The 18,697-nt window shown below is 48.0% G+C and overlaps 5 protein-coding genes across 5 annotated transcripts; 2 read left to right on the top strand and 3 right to left on the bottom strand.

Moving 5' to 3' along the window:
• Positions 1 to 176: 176 nt before the first annotated feature.
• On the bottom strand, positions 177 to 3,540 carry AO090005000279 (alkaline phosphatase D family protein; the record flags this gene model as incomplete). The annotated part of the gene is made up of 10 exons (XM_023234180.1): positions 177 to 397; positions 448 to 688; positions 735 to 830; positions 877 to 1,237; positions 1,288 to 1,429; positions 1,475 to 1,544; positions 1,596 to 1,774; positions 1,821 to 1,980; positions 2,029 to 2,422; positions 3,383 to 3,540. The coding sequence occupies 10 exons, from the start codon at positions 3,538 to 3,540 to the stop codon at positions 177 to 179; spliced, it is 2,022 nt and encodes a 673-aa protein (XP_023088887.1).
• A 491-nt stretch (positions 3,541 to 4,031) lies between these two features.
• On the bottom strand, positions 4,032 to 6,982 carry AO090005000280 (uncharacterized protein; the record flags this gene model as incomplete). Its single annotated transcript, XM_023234179.1, has 8 exons — positions 4,032 to 4,285; positions 4,341 to 4,706; positions 4,759 to 4,812; positions 4,872 to 5,228; positions 5,276 to 5,398; positions 5,453 to 5,613; positions 5,670 to 5,808; positions 6,949 to 6,982. 8 exons carry the CDS (start codon positions 6,980 to 6,982, stop codon positions 4,032 to 4,034), a joined length of 1,488 nt encoding a protein of 495 aa, XP_023088888.1.
• Positions 6,983 to 8,190: 1,208 nt separating this feature from the next.
• AO090005000281 (oxidase ustYa family protein) lies at positions 8,191 to 8,823 on the top strand (the record flags this gene model as incomplete). The annotated part of the gene is made up of 3 exons (XM_001817313.3): positions 8,191 to 8,413; positions 8,500 to 8,631; positions 8,684 to 8,823. The coding sequence occupies 3 exons, from the start codon at positions 8,191 to 8,193 to the stop codon at positions 8,821 to 8,823; spliced, it is 495 nt and encodes a 164-aa protein (XP_001817365.3).
• Positions 8,824 to 9,696: 873 nt separating this feature from the next.
• AO090005000282 (uncharacterized protein) lies at positions 9,697 to 10,788 on the bottom strand (the record flags this gene model as incomplete). Its single annotated transcript, XM_001817314.3, has 3 exons — positions 9,697 to 10,294; positions 10,367 to 10,634; positions 10,686 to 10,788. 3 exons carry the CDS (start codon positions 10,786 to 10,788, stop codon positions 9,697 to 9,699), a joined length of 969 nt encoding a protein of 322 aa, XP_001817366.3.
• A 6,012-nt stretch (positions 10,789 to 16,800) lies between these two features.
• On the top strand, positions 16,801 to 17,823 carry AO090005000284 (uncharacterized protein; the record flags this gene model as incomplete). Its single annotated transcript, XM_001817315.1, has 1 exon — positions 16,801 to 17,823. The coding sequence occupies one exon, from the start codon at positions 16,801 to 16,803 to the stop codon at positions 17,821 to 17,823; it is 1,023 nt and encodes a 340-aa protein (XP_001817367.1).
• Positions 17,824 to 18,697: the final 874 nt, after the last annotated feature.

The following is an 18,697-nucleotide window of genomic DNA, read 5'->3' as shown; positions in this document are numbered from 1 at the left end:
CACGTGCAGGATTTCCCAGTACACCACTTGAACTAGTAAAAGTCTATTCTGCCAAAGTAATAATGTTGAATATTGGACTCAGAATGAACCAATGTATAGTATATGTTTTTTTTTTTTTGAAGAAAGGTCCCCTGAACTTGGGTGTTTCAAACAGTCTACAATTATACATAAACCAACTACTGATATTTGACAAACATCTGATCAAACCCAATGACTTGCCACTCGCCCGTGTCAGTGTTCAGCGTAAGGTTACTGTGCTTCACCTCGCCCTGATGGACAAAACCCGCTTCCACCTGTCCACCAGCAATAGGCCGACTCAGATGGTTATCGTCATGCTTGACGGTAAAGTTGGCCAGAGGAATTTCCCAGCTATTCCGGGTAGCCACAGTAGGGCATCCTATACTATCAGTTAGTATGCATGTCTATCCAGAGTACCATCCAGCCTACCAAAGTATTTCGCCTCCACCTCGTCCTGTCTCATCCGCAGCTCAAAGTACCCGCGGTAGTAGCCTTCATTCCACTGCAGATCCTCGTTTCTCGCATAAGAAGCAGCAGTTTGCTCTGCGCTGTTGATCGTTCCCCCAAACCCGGAGCTGCTGACCGCTGTACCAGCAAATTCGACTCCGATGGCACCAACACCGGTGTTGCCGTCATAAGGCTTCTCACCGATCCAGGCAATGTCGCTCACCTGTTCCAGTTAGTAACTACACCTATACCGTTATTAGAAGACTCACCCAGTTGACATGTGTATCGCCCGCGATCATAATATTGTTGCCGATGTTGTTATCATACAGGTGCTTGAGCGTGCGGTTTTGGTTCGCACGGTAGCCCTACTCCGTCAGTAACTTGACCGTCTAAGAGAAATGGGATACTCACCTCCCAAGAATCCATGTTATAAGTAACCTCGCCATTAGTCTCCCGTCCCAAACGAGCAAAACGGAGCTGACTCCCGATAATACGCCACTTCGCGCCGCGCTGATTAGACGCCGTCAACTGCTTCTCGAACCACGACTCCTGACGACCTCCCATCAGGGTCCGACCGGCATCGTTGTGGATCTCTTCGATATAATCCGTATTCCAATCTGACAGGTTAGCTTCGTCTTCGCTCAAAGGAACATACATACAAAGGTCAGTAATGCTGCGATCGTAATTCCGAGTATCCAACATGATTAAATCAAAGAGGTTTCCCATCTTGAAAGAGCGCCAAATGCGGAGACCGTCATCCATGTCGACTTGACTAGAGCAATATTAGGATTATGGTCCCAGAACCGAGTCAGGGTGACAAACCGAAGAGGCATCCACTCAAAGTACGCCCGGACGGCGTTCATCTTGCGCTGGTCGACGCTGATTTGAGGGCTGTCATTGCGGAAAGATTCTTCTGTGTTGTTGAGACGGCTGAAACCGTCTCTGTAGCCGTTGTCGGCGATTTCTATATCGTTAGTGAGGTGTTAGCAGGCTGAATGGATGGTCATACCGTGATCATCCCAGACAGGGATCCAGGCAAAGTTCTGATGGGATGCGGCAAGGTCGAGATCAGTGCGATACTATGAATCTTTAGTAGGGATTATAATGAGATCAGTGAGGACGGTTCGTACATGTCCAAGCCGAGTCCGATAATCATAGAGGGAGAAGATCTCTCGCTCCGGTCGAACAGCTCTCTCATCCTGTCCGACCACACCCTTCTTAGATTCATAAATGTAATCTCCAAGGTGGAGCACATAGTCGACGCTGTCCTTCCGGACGGCATTTCCATACGCGTTGAAATATCCATTCGCTAGTTTTGTTAGCACCGACAATACAGTAGAGAATTGCGCACATACGGTAATTACTGCAAGAATAAACAGCCAAGTTAATCTCCTCAGTAGCATCATCGGCACCCGGGGCGGTCTTGGTCCGTCCAAGCGGACTAGTCACATTCGAGTTACAAATCTGGAACTGATACCAGTACGTCGTGAACGGCTTCAATCCACTAGCCTCTACCTGTGGGACAGTGAGCACAATAACCCAAAAACAGGACACACGCCATACCTTCAGAGTATAATCAATATCACTGGTCGTATAAGCCCTCCCTTTATCAACCACCCTCCGGCCCTCTTTATCCTCATACACCCGATAATCGACACAGATAGGATGCGCCGAGGCCTTGATATACGATTCTGTATCATGATTGTACAACCCCACGGTCCCCGAAACAGTCACATTGCTTCTGTCAGCCTCCAGGGATGGAGCGACCCGAGTCCAGAGGATCACACTGTCCGCGTAGGGGTCACCAGATGCTACACCATGGGTGAAGTTCAACTGCGAGGGGTGGAAGGGGGCTTCATCGCGTTTTGCGAGACTACGACGGTGGACGGAGTCGATGTTGATTCCCATGCCGGTGTGGCGGGTTGAAGGGCTGCGGTAGTTTAGGTTTGCATTGTAGCTTGCCCACGTCCCTGTGGATAGGGCGAGTAAGGAGAGGAGGGTCGATGTGTACACCATATTGAATGATGATATTGAAGTAGTTCCTATTCTCTTTTGGCATTATACTGAATCTCCCTATTTATAACCTGATAATCTATTCACTTTCATACTGCTGTAGTCAACCTCAACAGAAGGAAAGCGCGACTTCTCAACTCCGGCCCTCCAGCACATCCCAAAAACCAATAAAAAGAAACCCATCACACACATGTACACCATCCAGCAGACAGTCCCATCGCGTGCAGTACCCAGAGTCATCAATTGGCCAAGATGCAAATAACCTGACAAAGCAAAACACCAGGGCTCATGGCAACTATACAATCAGCCAAGACTCGGCTACAAGAATACGGGAGATTCCGTATGGTCTGAATCCACCATTCCTCATACTAAGACCAGTTGATAGACAAGATAGACTGGGATTCAATTTCTAGTTTAACCGCGTGCAAGGGACGTTTGGTCCCATTGGAAGGCCAAGAATGGCTTGGAGCTTGATCTTTGTTGCTGTGCGAGTGCCAAGCATTGGCATTCCGCTTGCTTCCCGCTTTCTTAGCTGGGGATTGGTTTTGGCGATGGGGTTATTGGTTAGGGGGTCTTGGGGGGTGTATATCGTTATTTGGGATGGATTATGGTTGATTTGATATGTTTGGGTGGTTAGGGAGTGCCAGATTGTTGAAACGTGGAATTTGTGTTTGATATTGCTGTGTTTAACAGAGAATACACATGTCGACTTGTTCGAGAACTGTATCTCGTATATATAGCACAAGGATCCTAGAGTAGTAGAGAAATGGCTGAAAAGAGTAAGTTGATGTCCTACGCTATGGTTGTGGCAGAAAATGCTGATCATATGGCAACAAGAATCGCGCGATTACCACGTTCAAGACCTCTTGCTATTGGACCGGTGATAAAAGCGACATCCTCATACAATAATACAACAACTCGTTGACTACTAAGAAAGACTAGGGGTCTCCTCGCAACAGTCCTGCCAAGCCGTGTGAAGAAGAGTAGGGTTATGGTAATTGAGAGAGAAAAAATAAATAAATAAAGAGGACAGAAAGGCACTGTGAATACTGACGTCGGCATATGGATTGAATAATAACTTTCATCTCAATCCTGCTGAGAGAAGACCATAAAGGCTGTAGAGTGGGTCAGTGGGGGTTCATCCTGTCCACCTAGGTATTTCGTGAGAAGAGATCGTTAAGTACGAAAGAGCAGCGGTGACTCTACAGTGTAGTTGACCCGGTTAAGCACGGAATACTCCGCATAATCCCCAGAATTATGAAGCACAGCTCCAAATTATCCGGAGCACCGAGTCACTCTCAATGCCGAGGCCAGCGACCAGACCAACTGATCATTGAGGAACTGAGGATTTAGATCAAGGTATGGGAGCTACTAGATCCACCGAACGTGTTCTCATTGGCAATATTACGGCTGCTACCCCGAGTTCAGGATCCACACTCAGCTTAGACCATTGTTGCTCGAATTTCTCCAGATGCTACCTTCAGTCCGGTATCGGGGTCCATCGCGTCAAAACGCAAGAATTTCGACTCAATTCACACGAAATTAATTACTAATTAATAGTTGTAGCGATAAGTGAGCGCCATGTCACCCAATTGCTCCTCTTGCTCCTCTGCGCCGTTGTTCTGGGCATCGACGGTGCCGTTCGCCATCGCCCGGTCGCGTCTCCGGTTATCGAACCAGACCGCGACGAAGTAAAGGGCGGCCATTGCCGCTGAGAAACACAGGAAGGACAAGCTGATGATGTATCCGTTGCGGTAGAGCGGCGCGTCTTTCGAGAGGAACGAGTAGGTCGAAATGATTCCTCCGACTGAAGTTGTGGTTAGTTAATTGGTCTCTAATAGGAGAACTAAAGCTAGACTTACTGTTACCGAAGCCGATCTGCCAAGCCGTTCCCACGCTCCGTCGCCGATGACCTCCTAAATTCATGGAAAACCAACACACCAAGACTGGCATTGCGCTGTAGCATCCCATCGTGACGAGGAATAGGGCTGCGTACTGCACGTGCCGTTGCGCCTCGCCGTGGATGTTGAGCAGAATTCCGTATCCAGCCATCGCAATGAGCATCGGGATGAATGCGAAGGCGAATCGGTGGCGAAACTTGTCCGAAAGGAATGCAACAAGCATGGAGAATCCGAATGCCGCTGCCCAGGGAGGAATCGAATAAAGCTGCGTCTTGATGGCTCCGTATCCGTAGGTCTTGATGATCGTCGGCGCAAAGTACGCGTAGCCTGCGAGGTCAGTGGTCGAACAAATACATGAAGAAAAGCAGCGAGCGCATACCGTAGGCCGTGACAACCTGACCAAAGTACATCCATCCACCGATGAAGATTTTGTCTGCAGAGGCGACGGTTAAGGACGAAGACGAAGTTGGACGATATGCGACAAGTACTCACAGTCCTTAAAAACACTCAACACATCGCGCAAGGTTAAATCGGCATCTGGCGCAGCCTTGCCCGTGTCCGCAGCGAGCTTTTCGCGAACAAATTCGCGCTCTTCTTCGGTGAGCCACTTGGCGTCTTCTGGGAAATCCGTGACCAGGAAGTAGCAGATGATGGCAACCACGCAGGTCAGGACACCTTCGATAATAAACACCCATCGCCAGCCTCGATAGCCGCGCAAGCCGTCCATTTTGCCGAGACCACTGGCAAGGAGACCACCAAAGGCACCTGCCAGGGTGGTGGAGCTGAAGAAGAAACTAAAGCGCTTCTGAGCTTCGCTGCGCTTGTACCACATGCCCATCAGATAGAAACCTGCGCGGTTAGCTTGCCACCGTAAAAACCGGGTAAGTCGAACATACAACCAGGAAATAAACCGGTCTCAAACATGCCCAAGAACCAGCGAGTAGTCATCAGTCCTCCCCAGTTCTGCACCAGACCCTGGCAGACCATGACCAAGCCGAACCCAAACATACATAATGACACTGTTGCGACCGTCAATATTCGTTCGACTCATGAATGTCTCAGGGAGGTCGTACACCAAAGATGAGGCTTCAGCTTCTTCATCAAAATGTTCGACGGGATCTCGAAAATAATGTAGGGAACAAAAAAGATCGTCAACGCGGTGTTGTATTTCGTGCCCGTCTCGATATTCAGGTCTTCCTGTAAACCCAGAATCGCCGCGTTACTGATGTTCACTCTGTCGGCGCATTCGGTTAGTATCGGCGCATAAGTAGAAGTCGCATTCCCACTGACCGGTCCAAGAATGCGAGCAAATACATGAGACACAAGCACGGTACGACGTGCCAGTCGATTTTGGCCATCAGCTTGCGCTCGTTAATCGGGGATCGTGGGGCCTCTGGCGACAGCTCGCCATCGGAGGGCTTCTCTGGCTCTGCGATAAATTAGTAAAATGTGTAGCGTCGCAAACGCGTCGGTCACTGACCTAAGAAACCCATGGTGATGAATGGGCTGCTCCGAGGAGTCAGAGCAAGAGTCAGGGAAAACGCTTCTTTTTTTTCTTTTAAGGAGAACGAACCAGGACAGGGGGACTTGTCAGATTTTAAATCCCATTGTAGTTTAAATCGGCCCGAGGAGCAATCAGCGTAACATATACGCTTTGCAGAGAGGCCCGATTATCAGGCTTGAGTGGAGGCCGGAGTCGGCCGCCAGCTGAATTATTGCAGATCCATGACTCATGGGGTAAGAATCATCGCCAAATATGCCGATCCCCGGGGAATCCTGTAATCCAGGCTTGTGCATTGTCCAATCTCACTGTGTCAAGGTGAGATTGTCACAAATTTATGAGAAGGGTTCTCAGTGTTGGCCCTCGCTAGTACGGCTAAGCCTCGCCAAGTCAACTTTTCCTACAGATCAAAACACTATTTGGCAGGCACACAGAAATCACAACATATTTATGCTATTTTAATTAACTAGTGACATATGACCCAAGATAAGAATGTTCAATAAGCATTATCATTCGTCCACGTGAAGTGTTCCCATCCAATCCATCCTTTCCAACGGCCATCCTTACTGATTGCACAAATAACGGTAACACATCCCTTGCTGAACTCCCCCCTGGCAGTCTCACGTTTTCAATTCATGCTGACAGCCTTGGCGACCATGGGCTGGAAGTCATCATTCGGTACATTTCGTTCATAGTGGCTGTTGCCTCGTTACACATAAGTGCGACCGTGTTACATGGTCACAACCGTCACTCTTAGCTTATTCTTGAGCGACAGCAGCTTCGGAATAGCTTCCGTAGGAGCCATACTGGCCGTAGTTACCGTAGCTCCCGTAGTTCACAGGGGTACTAGTAGGGGTCGAAGATGTGGTAGTAGTCGTGCTCTCTTCAGGTTCGGGGACCTCGTCCCGCTTGTACGACCCGTAAGAGCCGTAGCCACCGTAGTTCCCGTAGTCGCCATAGTTTCCGTAGCTGATAGGTGTTTCAGTGGGTGTGGAGGTAGTAGAAGAGGTGGTCGTGGAGCTGCTGTCGTCTCTCTTCTCGAGGTTGTACGCCCCATAGGAGCCATACTGTCCGTACTTGCCGTAGTTGCCGTAGTTGCCATAGTTGATAGGAGTTTGGGTAGGGGTTTCGGTAGGCGAAGTCGTGGTGGAAGGCTCAGTATCTTCGCCGTCACCCTCAGGGACATCATCTCTCTTGTATGTGCCGTAGGAAGCGTAGTTGCCGTACTTGCCATAGTCTCCATAGTTGCCATACTGAGCAACCCCGGCAGGGGGCGTGGGCTGGCTGACCTCAGAGGTGGAGGCACTCGAGACTGGAGCAGCGCTCACAGCCAAGAGCTGAGTGCTCAGAGCGAGCAGGAGGGACTTGCTAGTAAAGTGCATCTTGAAGAGTGTCTAACTTTGACGATCGCGAAAGAGATGTCTGGTTCAGAGTGTTGATGGATAGAAGCTGATCGTCGAGGGCAGAGGCACATATTTATATATGATCTCCGAGTTCTGTATAAGCCAGTATGGAAAGGATTCTAAAAATATAGACTCATAACGGTTACTCTATCTCGTAATTGCCTCAGCACTGCCATTGGGCATGTCTCTGAGTCGGATGAACCACCAGGACACGAGCTGCTCAATCCGTCCTTCGTACCAATAACAACAGTTCCGGATGATACATTGTGGCTAGACAATGCAGTGCTACCTTCCTGACCCGCAGAAAATCCCACCTTAGCCAAGTCCCAAGCCAGCAAGTCCCTGCAGTCGAGGGGTAGTCGCCACACAGGACCGGAGATACCGGCAAAAAGACTGAACCGGGCAGAAACTAGATAGGAAAGGCAGTGAATTTGCAGTAGAGAACTAATCTTGGAGACGATCTGCCTTACATCATTGTCTCATGGACCGCAGTCTCGACTGTGGAGTGGATGGGTCTCCAAGCTTCTCCGCAGGCCAAGAGCCACTCGTATTGATCGACTCTATTCGTCATCTGCAGCCTAGATTAACCACTGAGACATACATGCAGTTAGGCGTGCAGTTGTCTTACCCAGCCCAAGGTAGTTGCCTCGGGGATCTCAGCGGAAATGGTGGGCCTTGTCTTACTATTTTTAATATACTCGGTTGCAACTTGTCGATTTCCGTACCCTACCATTGATTTCCTGTGGGGCCCCCGTATATGAGTTGGCCTCCCTCAACGCCATAATTAAACAGCTGTTTTGGAATTTCCTGCCACCCTGCGTACACCGACTTTATATCGCCCTTGTTTCTTATTCCCTTCATCTCTCTTGCGGTTGAGTAATCTGTTCTTCACGAAACCCAAGGCAAAATGCGCCATTCAGTATCAGATCCCGACGTGGACGAGAAGCTTCTCTCCGATGAGGAAGCTACTTGGCCTCGTGAACAGAAGAAAAATGAGAGCCTGTTCAAGAAATGTGCAAAATATTTCCTTTTTGTTGCAGTCGCCGTATTCTCCTGCTTAGTAGGTGTTGTTCTTGGACGTCAGCAACACAATCTCGATAAGGTCTGCACTCGACAACTCACACAATACTGTAAGTCCCTAGCCTAGGTCAAACAAATCATGCAAAGAATATATTACAGGAGAGGAGATACGGATGCAGCTCTAACACAAGTATAGCCCCGGTGATCCCAGAAGTCGGGATCGAATACCACCAAGAACAGTTTAATGGCTCGTTCTTAAAAGAAAACATTTATCGGCAAGAAGCAAGCCCTGAAGTAGATGCTGCGTGGGAGGCTCTTGGTGTCAACTGTACGTTCTACAGCCGCGTATTGCAGCAGGGGGTCCGCTAACAGCCGTGCAGACAGAAGTCTTAGAGTCCCTGCAGAAGAGGCCCAAAAGTCAGGACTTGCCCCTGACCAGGTGAAGATCAACGAAAAGTATGGCGGAGGGTATCCTGCAAATGTTGAGGGGTTGCATCATCTGCACTGTCTGGTATGTTAAACCTATCCCCGACCAAGAACAACCATCAATAAAGATGTTGTACTAACAAACCAACAGAACCTCCTCAGACAGTCCCTCTACTACAACTACGACTACTATCATGAACAAGGCCAAGGTGCCTTCGTGAACGAGGATTATATTGTCCGACGCCACGTGTGTACGTATTGATCTTCCCCGGGATATACTCACTCTTCATATGCTAATCATAAACACAGCCCATTGCCTGGACATCATACGACAGCAGCTCATGTGCAGCGTTGACATCGGCGTCCTTGGCCAAGTTTGGGTCCACCCAGAGAACCCCGAGCCATTCGTCGATTTCAATACGCAGCACAAATGCCGGAACTTTGAAGCTATTCGGCAATGGGCGGAACGCAATCAGCTTCCTGAAACTGTGCCTCAGGACTTTTTGCAACCACCTAAGATCGAGGATAGAGTGTATAATGAGATTCCATGATTATATTGTGTTAGTGATGTACATATAGTTGTTTATGTGCCTTAATGAAAGTGATGCCCTAATGCCAATGGGCTAGCCTCTGGCGAGGATAGCTTCTGTAACTCGTATCTTTTAGTGGCCGTGAATCGGATAACAGTACAAAGGTGTATTCTATTGGCACAGAATCAAAAGCAATTTAATGAATATACAAACATGGAAGTTCAATAAATAATGACAAAAACACCACATGAGCTCAGTTCTCACACCCGGAAGGGTACGACAATCTCACTCGAACATAAGACACAAACAACTCTATGATAGCTTGTCCACTTAACCTTGACCACATCCGCAAGAGTTGCGTCCGCCTTGATACCACGATGATGAGCCGGCTTGCTTGGCGTGGTTCCTGAGTAAAAATAACATATGCCAGTGAGACTTCAAGGAGCATTGGCGGGCTCGCCAGGAGTGGTGCCTTCATCATTAGCTTTCTCGGCGGTATCAGTCGGAGTGCCAATCCGGTAGGCAAGAGTAAGAGTAGGCTTAGGACCCATTGCATTAGGCTCATCGGATGTACTGGCATCGTGGGGAGCAGCGAGAGTAGGGCTAGGGGTATGCTCTTCCGCATTAACTGGCGTATCAGGGCTGTGAGAAGCAGTTGAAGTACTGTTTGAATCACAATCCTGCTGAGCGATCGGAACGTGGACACTACCAATCGCAGGATGGCAGGATAAGCCCTCCGTATTAACATTGGTATCGGTGTCAGTGGTACTTGTATCAGTACTCAAACTGGCGCTCTGCGTGCTCGTGGTGGAGGGCGTGTCCGTTACAGTAAGCTGTGCATTGGGATCGAAATCCTGAAGTGGATTTGTCGGGGGCGCGCTTTCCATGCTTGTATTAATTGGATCTAAATCATTAGGGTTTGCCAGAGTGGCCGGTCCACCCGTGTATACCATCTCAACAGCAAGGCCCCCGAGGCAATTCTCGTTGGCAAGATCGGCTTTTGCCTTCAAACTTCTGGCACTCTCAAACGTGACCCTGGTCTGAATCAGTGTCTTTGTTATTCAAAACTTTGAAGGGGATTGGTACAATGAGTCATTATAGACAAACCAACTATAAGCAGTGGATATGTTATAGTGCACTTCCGGCTCTTCTGGATACGAGCTTCGCATGAGACGGTCAACATCATAATTGGATAGTTGATAATTAGTATATGTATCACACCTTCCACGCGACGGGCGCGTTTCCGCAGGGCATTCGGGAGTTTTGCACTTCGGATCTAGCAGTTTCCATTCTTGACCTCCCAAAACCAAAATGGGTGAAAGTTTATTAGGGTCAATATTGGCCTGCCGGAACAGTCTGGCGCTACGCTCGATATCTAGTAGAATTTAGCATTTGGAAAAGAAAGCCAAGAAAGTCATAAACGCACTCAAGGCCGCTGGAAAGCTAAGCCACTTCTCCTCATCCTTGCACGCGACATCTATGGACGAATCATATGAAACGAAGTTGGCATGGTCAAGGTGCTCAAACATCCCTGGTAAGTCGATATTCCTGAGAGCGCCTATGTTTTGCGATTAGATTGTCTTGTTTTCCCAATAAGTCTCACGGAGGATATTACATTCTGTGGCCCGGAATTCGGCTGCAAGACCATACTTGTCACCAAATGACTTACGAAGCTCCTTCAGGAAGAGGACGGAGTTCTTAGGGTCATCTATCTCAGGAGCAATTAGCAGGAAGTTCAGGATAGGTTACCGACACGTTGTCGTGAATTACTTTGCCATAGGTCCCGCCATGCGTAGGCAAAATTGAAACCGTCGAACTTGAACTCGTCCATAACTTGAACAATGGAGTCAATAATATCCGTCCGGTTCTCAAAAGAGCCAACCGCGTTAAATAGAAAAGGGACCCGGTTACCCGAATCTAAGGGATACGGTGTAACGGATATAAAGGTTTTGAGGGATGGCTTTTTGATCTTTAGATTGACAAAGTCTTTCCAGCGCCTGCGATCAATGTCGTTGTTGGGTGCAGCAATAGGACCTTTATCTCGAATATGGGGCCCGTAAAGGTAGAGATGCTATTGAATATTAGTTTGGCTCTAGTCATTGAGGGGTTAAGCAAATAGAGAGATTGGTGTAAACCCACAGTGAACGGTTCAACATTGATATCCGACGGCTCAAGCGTTTCGCAGTCCCGACCCTCGAAATGCCCCGGATAGTAATATCCAATATAACGCTGCTTACTCGTAGCCCCAGAGCATTTCCTATAAAAGCTTGTGGTGAGTGCACGATCAAACCTTTGTCACTGGACAGATTGCATACTGTTGTTCCAATGGTTTGCTATTGCCCTCGACTTTCGGTAGTTCACAGCCTGGAGTAGAGTCTTTGTAACATACTTGTAAGTATATCGGTAAATCTAAAGCAGAGTTGGAAGTGGCTGCTTACTGTTGCACTCTGTTCCAGAAACAGACTGGGACAATACCTGCACGGCAAGATATGCGAACAAAAGACTCAGAAGGTGCCACTTGGGGCCTTCGGGGAAGATCATCTTGATAGACTAGGACTTGGGGAACTTGTTGAATGTCGAGAAAGGTTGGGGAAAAGAGCAGTACTTATACTCAGCATTTAATCCACACTCTCCACTTTCTGGGGACGGGCAAATATTTCAATCAGGCTAGTGTTTGGGTTATGCGCATGCTTAAGGTTCCTCCATTTTTATTCATACCTTTACTTGTAACGCCCTGGTTCTCTGCCATTCGAGCTGGTTGCTCTTTTGATGTCTATGCGAAACAACAGACGGATTCAGAGTACATCGATTCGTTATCATATTCATGGCATGGTATAGCTGTTAGGCAGAAGTATGAACATAACCAACACAGCCTTATCATTTCATTCTGTTCCATGGGCCTCCGCACCATCCAGCAGTAATCGTAGGGTCACCGTAGCATTTTCAGGGCGGAAAACTTTATCTGGCCGGGCGCTCACAAAGCGGTTCTGTTCTAATATTATGACGAGGGTTTCGAATCTCTCTAGAGAACTATGCTTTTCATTGTCTTGGCAGGTACCCGGCACTTGGCGTGCGGACTTACCAGGGTTCATGGCCCCATACCACTTTCATGACGAGTTGGATGGCTATCCGATTGGCAGTACTTGAGGCTTGAATTCTGACTGAGTGTCGGCCTTCCAGCCTATGCATCTCGCAAAGCCCATAAGGCTCATGAGCTTCATGCCTACAGATAACTCAAGATATTCAATGAGAACACACTTCATTGGGATTAAGTTGGGATGGCTGGTCGGGCGCTTGTCCTGAACAAAGAGTATTGGATGGGCCCTTGTTTACCCTAGTGGAGCTGAGCACAAAGGGTATCGAGGCTACTTGATGTACCAATTCTCATCATGCGGCAAAGTATACTAGTATTTGCTGACCATAACTCGACTTTCTAGTCTTAAGATAGGTTAGAGCTTGGAAAGGATCTTGCCAATCCTCTCTATATGTTAATCGTGAAGCTGAGCAACATCTTCACCGTCATAAGAAACTCTTACGCGGTTCTTCCAAAAGCAAGTATAGGAACCAAATTGATTGGTCGCCTCCCCTTCAGGCCAAATTAACCCTATCGATGCTTTGGAGCGCCTACTGGGAAGTGATCAACCGTCTAGGTTCTCGTTAGAACCTAATCATACGTTGGGATCTAACGTACAGAGTACAGACTTGCACATATCGATCTGCATACAGAATCAGTACAAAGGGCCTGCTATCTATCGAACATCATCTCTTAAATTTCTATTAATCCCTCTCGTATATCCCAATCTATAGCGCCTTCTGGGCGGCCCTCTGTCCCCCGATTAATCTTAATATCTATGGTAGTGGTGGCTAAGCCGCCAACAACTGGCCAAAGCCATGTAGGGGAGCGGGACGGGCAATGCAGTGTCACCTCTAGAGCATATTAGTTATATCGTTGTCCTTTCACGTCCTGGTCTAAGTACAGCATGGATCCACATTAATCTCTGGGGAACCGTTCGTGTGAAGACTCGGACTGTTAGCTGATAACCCGCAAAAGTGCCAGGCAATGGTACTGGATTGAGGAAATCAGTTTCCACAAACCGAGTGGGCACATTGGCCACAAACCTTCAGATTAATGTTGCATATCATAGAGTCATTGTGATTGGGAATCTAAGCGAAGTATTATCTCTTTTATGTCACTTGACTCCGCAGGAAATGGTAGAACAGTTTGCGGGGAAATTTTTGGACAGGAAGGCAAGTGGATGCTGATGTCACGGAGTGTTGGTTTGTGAGTTTATAAATTCAGTACCTTAGGTATAAGTCCCTGAGCTGGCTCGTTGATGTTGTTATCCCAAACACCGTTCTCCAACTTACTCAAGGGCCATGAGAGCATCAACTGATGTACAGTTCCTGTTTGCTTGAGCCTTTCTTCTCGGAGTGGTCCTTCTTTTTCTGATTTTTGACCACCCTGCTGCAGAATCATCTAAAGGTAACGGAGTATGGGACGATCTCTGGCCGATTAATATTAGCATAAATGATAAGTATGTTTTATGCCAGCCAAATCACCTGACCCCAGGAGATACAAATGTCAAACCTCATAGGGCCGGGTGAGCTAATAAACTGGTAGCTTAAGGACATGGGAACATCTCTATTCATTATCGACGACATTTGCTAAGCGAGAAAGTCACGGCAGAGCTTGTCGCCTCTTGAGAAGGATCAGATGGATATATTCTCGGCGCTATACGGAAGATATGACCCGAGAAAGGTCAGTTCGTCTAAGTATTGGTCTAGGTTTGGTAGCATTCATCGGCTGACAGATTCCCATAGCATTGATTGTGACACCAGATACTACAGAGAGAACAAGCTGACAATGTCAGTGGTAGTAGTTGGGAAGTGTCCTGAAATGCGGCCAGATCCGATGGAAACAGGACTAAATCAGTCATTGCCCTGATGCTAACGGCAGATAACCCCAAGCAGAACTTTTTGAATATTTGCTCTCCCGTATTTGTCAATTGGTGGAAACACTACGTGAGTAGATGGCGCTCACTAAAATTAGAAACCCTGCTGTCGAGAGAAAATGATTCGCTTATTAGATTAATTCCTGAGACAAACCTCATTCATGAGTTCAATCACTCGAGAACCATTTTCTTCCAGGGCGACTCACCGCGTAAGCTTGGCATTCGCAGTGCCTATGTCCGTGATTGATCAGTGATATCTTCAGATGATCTACCATTACAGCGAGCAGTACCGGGTTATGTGAATGCCAACGAGTGGGCTGGGATCACTGAGCTTGCAAGGGGGTCCCCAGGGAACGTCTCGAAACATGCAGAGAACTTTGCATATTTTGCAACAGGTAGTATATCTACCAGCTATCCATGTATTTGCCGATATGACTGACAGTCTCACTTAGTTTTGTATTTGAGTCAGTGTAATTGGGGAGATTGAGCGTGTTAGGACTCTCAGGCTGTTCGCTAGGAATGCGCTGCAAAAGATGCAACAAATTCTACGGAAGAGAATATCCTGATCCAACGTGGTGGACGTAGTTTCCCCTTCCATTTAACTGATATTCATGGCAGGTCTCTCTAGCTTCTGGCACTCGAGCAACAGCTTAGGAACAACTCAGCATTCAAAGGCAAGTTATTCATGAAAATTGAACCAATTTAAGACCCAGTATCAACCAGGAGACACAAAGTGCTATGCCAAACCCAGTTCCCTTTGTGTTGCTATCATTAAGCTCACGAGTCATCGTCTCCATGAGAATGATTGCATCTGCCATTCACACATAGCGCTCGAGGGTAACATTCTCGGTCGCTCGTGCATTTGCGAGGCCCAAGAATGTCGCCTTCCTCTGTAGCTTCATCGCCTACTCCAACGCTTTCTGTGTTATCTCGAGACATCACATTAGACGGATATTGGCACCAGCCATGGATACAGAGTCCGGTTGGCCCGCAATGTGCATGGAGATGACATCTCTGTTGTGTCCTCGGAGCATTTGCGGTTTCTCCAATGTCTGCCTCACGAATCGCTAGTTGTGAGGGTTGATCAAATGGCCAGCAGAATCCCTCCATGCACCATTTGCCCTGTGGACAATCGGCCACATGTTTGCATTGCTGAGTATGTGCAGGGTGCGAATCTTCTACTCAGGTGTGATTAGCTTACTCCTGTGGGTAACCAGGCATGGGACATGACTGACGATCGTTGTCTGGTTTCGCAGCGGAACGTGGGATTTGAACGCAACCTCCACGCCAGCAATAGTACCCTGGGGGACAGTCCACACTGGTGCTACACTTGCCAGCTGCAATGCAGGTTATGATGTTAGTTTCTGATTATCTCTTGGACTCCCGAAGCAGATAAATTGCAGTACATGCCTTGGCGATTGCCACGGACAACCTTTTTCAGGCCATCACGTGGGCTTCTGATACATTCTCCCGAATGGCAGTGGTAGTTGATGGGGCAGTCCGCGTCGCTGGAACAGATACGGTCGTCTGTTCCGGTATTTTATTCAGTTTTTGGAGTGTTTTGTCCATAGTATTCTCATGGATTTACGAACCTTCTTCGTTAACGTTACCTGTCGACCAGTTTGACACTGGTTCACAAGGGTTTTGGCTGTCGATGCCTTGGCAGGGCTGGCTAATGGAAGAACCTGTACCCGTTGGAAGGGTGTTCAGTCATGGAAAAGACTGCGGGGAGGAGCTTGGATAGCTGCTTACTGGCAGTACCTTGAGCGTTAGGGGCAGGGTTGAGTGAAACAACTAGGTTGCAGAGAAACAAGAGAGTTATTATGTAGAGCGTCATGGTGAGCGAGGTTCTTTCCTGATCGGATGACATATGCGTTATATTTTGATCAGTTCAAAAGAGAAGAAAGATGATACTCGAACGGATAGCAATTACCTTATTATATACCTAAGCAAGACATTATAAAATAAGTGAATAAACGAACCCTCCAAAGTACTCCATTGCATTCAATAGTATGAACAGGTCGGAAGCGGGTCGAGTGACCTGCTGTACTCACTCGAAGTCTAGGACTGAATAGCCATATTGCATATGTATTTCATTGACGTACGAAAGGGTGCCAAGCTGTCATTGTATAGTCAGCTATGGAGTTATTTTATTCCCTGTGAGAAGCCATGGCACTGTAGAGATTCTCTTTCCCCACTTGGCTGACGGGAATCATAGGTTACTTCTACGGTGTACTGGCGAATCGGACTACCTGGCGAGTGAAGCTTCTCTTATACTATACCTAATTGGAGAGTGATTTCAGAGAAGGGCCAGGTCTATTGGCGAAGTTCGACCATGCGGCTTGCTACAGCCTCATAGGTGACTTGGCTGCAGGCACAGCCCCTCAAGTGGGGTTGGACGCGGTTGAAGGCAAATGACAGCCAATCCTCCGTAAATCGTATGCCACGCGGTACCAATCAGGCTGAGTCCAATGGCTGGGAAGATGCCTTCTTAAATGAATATAAATTCGTCTTTGGAGCTCATTCTTAATCTCTCTTAGCCCAAGAGGAGGTTCATATCGCCCACGACAGCGACAAGACCAAACAACAATGACAGACCATCCAGATCAACCGTTCACAGGCCAGGAGTATGCTCTAGATGACATTGTAAAACTCATCAAAACTGGAAAGGCAACCCGTATTGTCGTTCTAGCAGGGGCAGGAATCTCCACAGCAGCTGGAGTGCCCGACTTCAGATCACCAGCAACAGGCCTCTACGACAAACTGGCGCCATTAAAACTTCCCTTCCCGGAAGCCATCTTCCACATCAACTATTTCCGACACACGCCAGAACCATTCTACGCGATAGCGAGAGCCCGCAATCCCAAAAACCTCCAACCAACAATTTCGCACGCATTTCTGGCCTTGCTGGCTAAGAAGAACCTGCTGGATTTTGTGTTCACGCAGAACATCGATGGCCTTGAGCTGGATGCCGGTGTCCCCGCCGAGAAAGTACTTTCCTGTCATGGGAACTGGAAGAGTCAGCGATGTCATAAATGCAAGACACCATACCCGGATGGACCTATGGCTGAGGCAATTGAGACAGGGCAGGTGCCGTACTGCCAGGTCCCAGATTGTGGTGGCGCGGTCAAACCGGATGTTGTTTTCTTTGGGGAACCTCTTCCCGCCGCCTTTGAAGTTGAGGAGAAGAGGGTATTTGGCGCAGACTTGATGATTGTTATGGGGACAAGTCTCAAGGTGGCGCCATGTGCAAGACTTCCCCGTCAGGTGAAAGAGGGAACACCCAGATTGCTCGTCAATATGGTGCAGGTCGGGGATTTTGGGACCCGACCTTCGGACGTGTGTATCCTTGGGTCGTGTGATGACGGTGTGCGGCAGCTGGCTGATTCATTGGGTTGGAGAGAAGAGCTGGAGAGCCTTTGGACACATGCTGTCGCTGGTAAGCAAGTGGAAGTGAACACAGATGATGTGAAGACTTTGGATGAGTGTATTGAAGAGCTGGCGGAGAGAATGAGAATTGCAGGGAAGATCTCAGATGGGCATAAGAGAATGCTAGAGAAGCACTTGGAGGAAAAGTTTGCGAATGTCCTTCCTAAGCCTCCTATTAGTTGACATATGGATAGACAACAATTATTCATCAAATTATTCGAAACCATTTTAGGATAGTACAGTCTTGAAGGTCTCTGAAATGCTGATTGCGAGATTCTTATTCCTTTTTTTTTGTCGGAGTTCGCGTCTGATAGTGCCCGAATAGGTTTCTGCAGCCTTGTATTTCAGATTTCAGCCCTGCTTTATTAGAATATAGATTTTCGAAGTCGGCGATAAGTGCCGAGAAGGTCAAGCAGGTCATTTTCTCTTTTTCCTTTTGCAAACTATCTGGGGAAAAGTAGACTTGGGACTGTTCCGGTTCTAGGCCGGAAGGGACCCGGCTGGCAATTTACTCGCACATCGGGATGACAAGGAACCCAACCGCGCTGAAAGCTGGAAGCTTCCGAGGGTTATACATCGAAGGGACAAGCTATGCTAGATATAGTCTAAGATATTTCCTCATTGCCAGCTCCAGAGTTGCATGAAGTTTTGCTGCGTTCCGGAGCTGAGGGCTTTGTTTCCTGTCTCTTGTTCTTACCTATTGATCTAGTGCAACCTCAAAACCAGGAATAGGCGAAGATGGCTCCCCTGAGTGATACAAGTATTCACAATCTAAGTGGCACCTGGGTGATGGTAAGTCTGTCGCACAACAGCATACAACACAACACCAAGCTGATCCCAGGCCTCAAAAATAGGACAAGACCCGGACAACCGACCTTGATCCGGTTTTCAAACTAGTAAGCCAATCAATAACCGGAGTGCTATCTTGACAGCTAAGGAAAGCTAGCAAGGGGTGGGCTGGTTAACAAGGAAGGCGATAGCCGCATCAGCCGCCACCCTGAGGATCAGCCAGGGGTCAGAAACTGACAGCGATGGCTTAAGCACGGTACCGGCTGAA

Source organism: Aspergillus oryzae, chromosome 1 (assembly GCF_000184455.2).
Source record: "Aspergillus oryzae RIB40 DNA, chromosome 1".
NCBI lineage: Eukaryota > Fungi > Ascomycota > Eurotiomycetes > Eurotiales > Aspergillaceae > Aspergillus > Aspergillus oryzae.
This window is presented reverse-complemented; position numbering and strand designations above follow the sequence as displayed.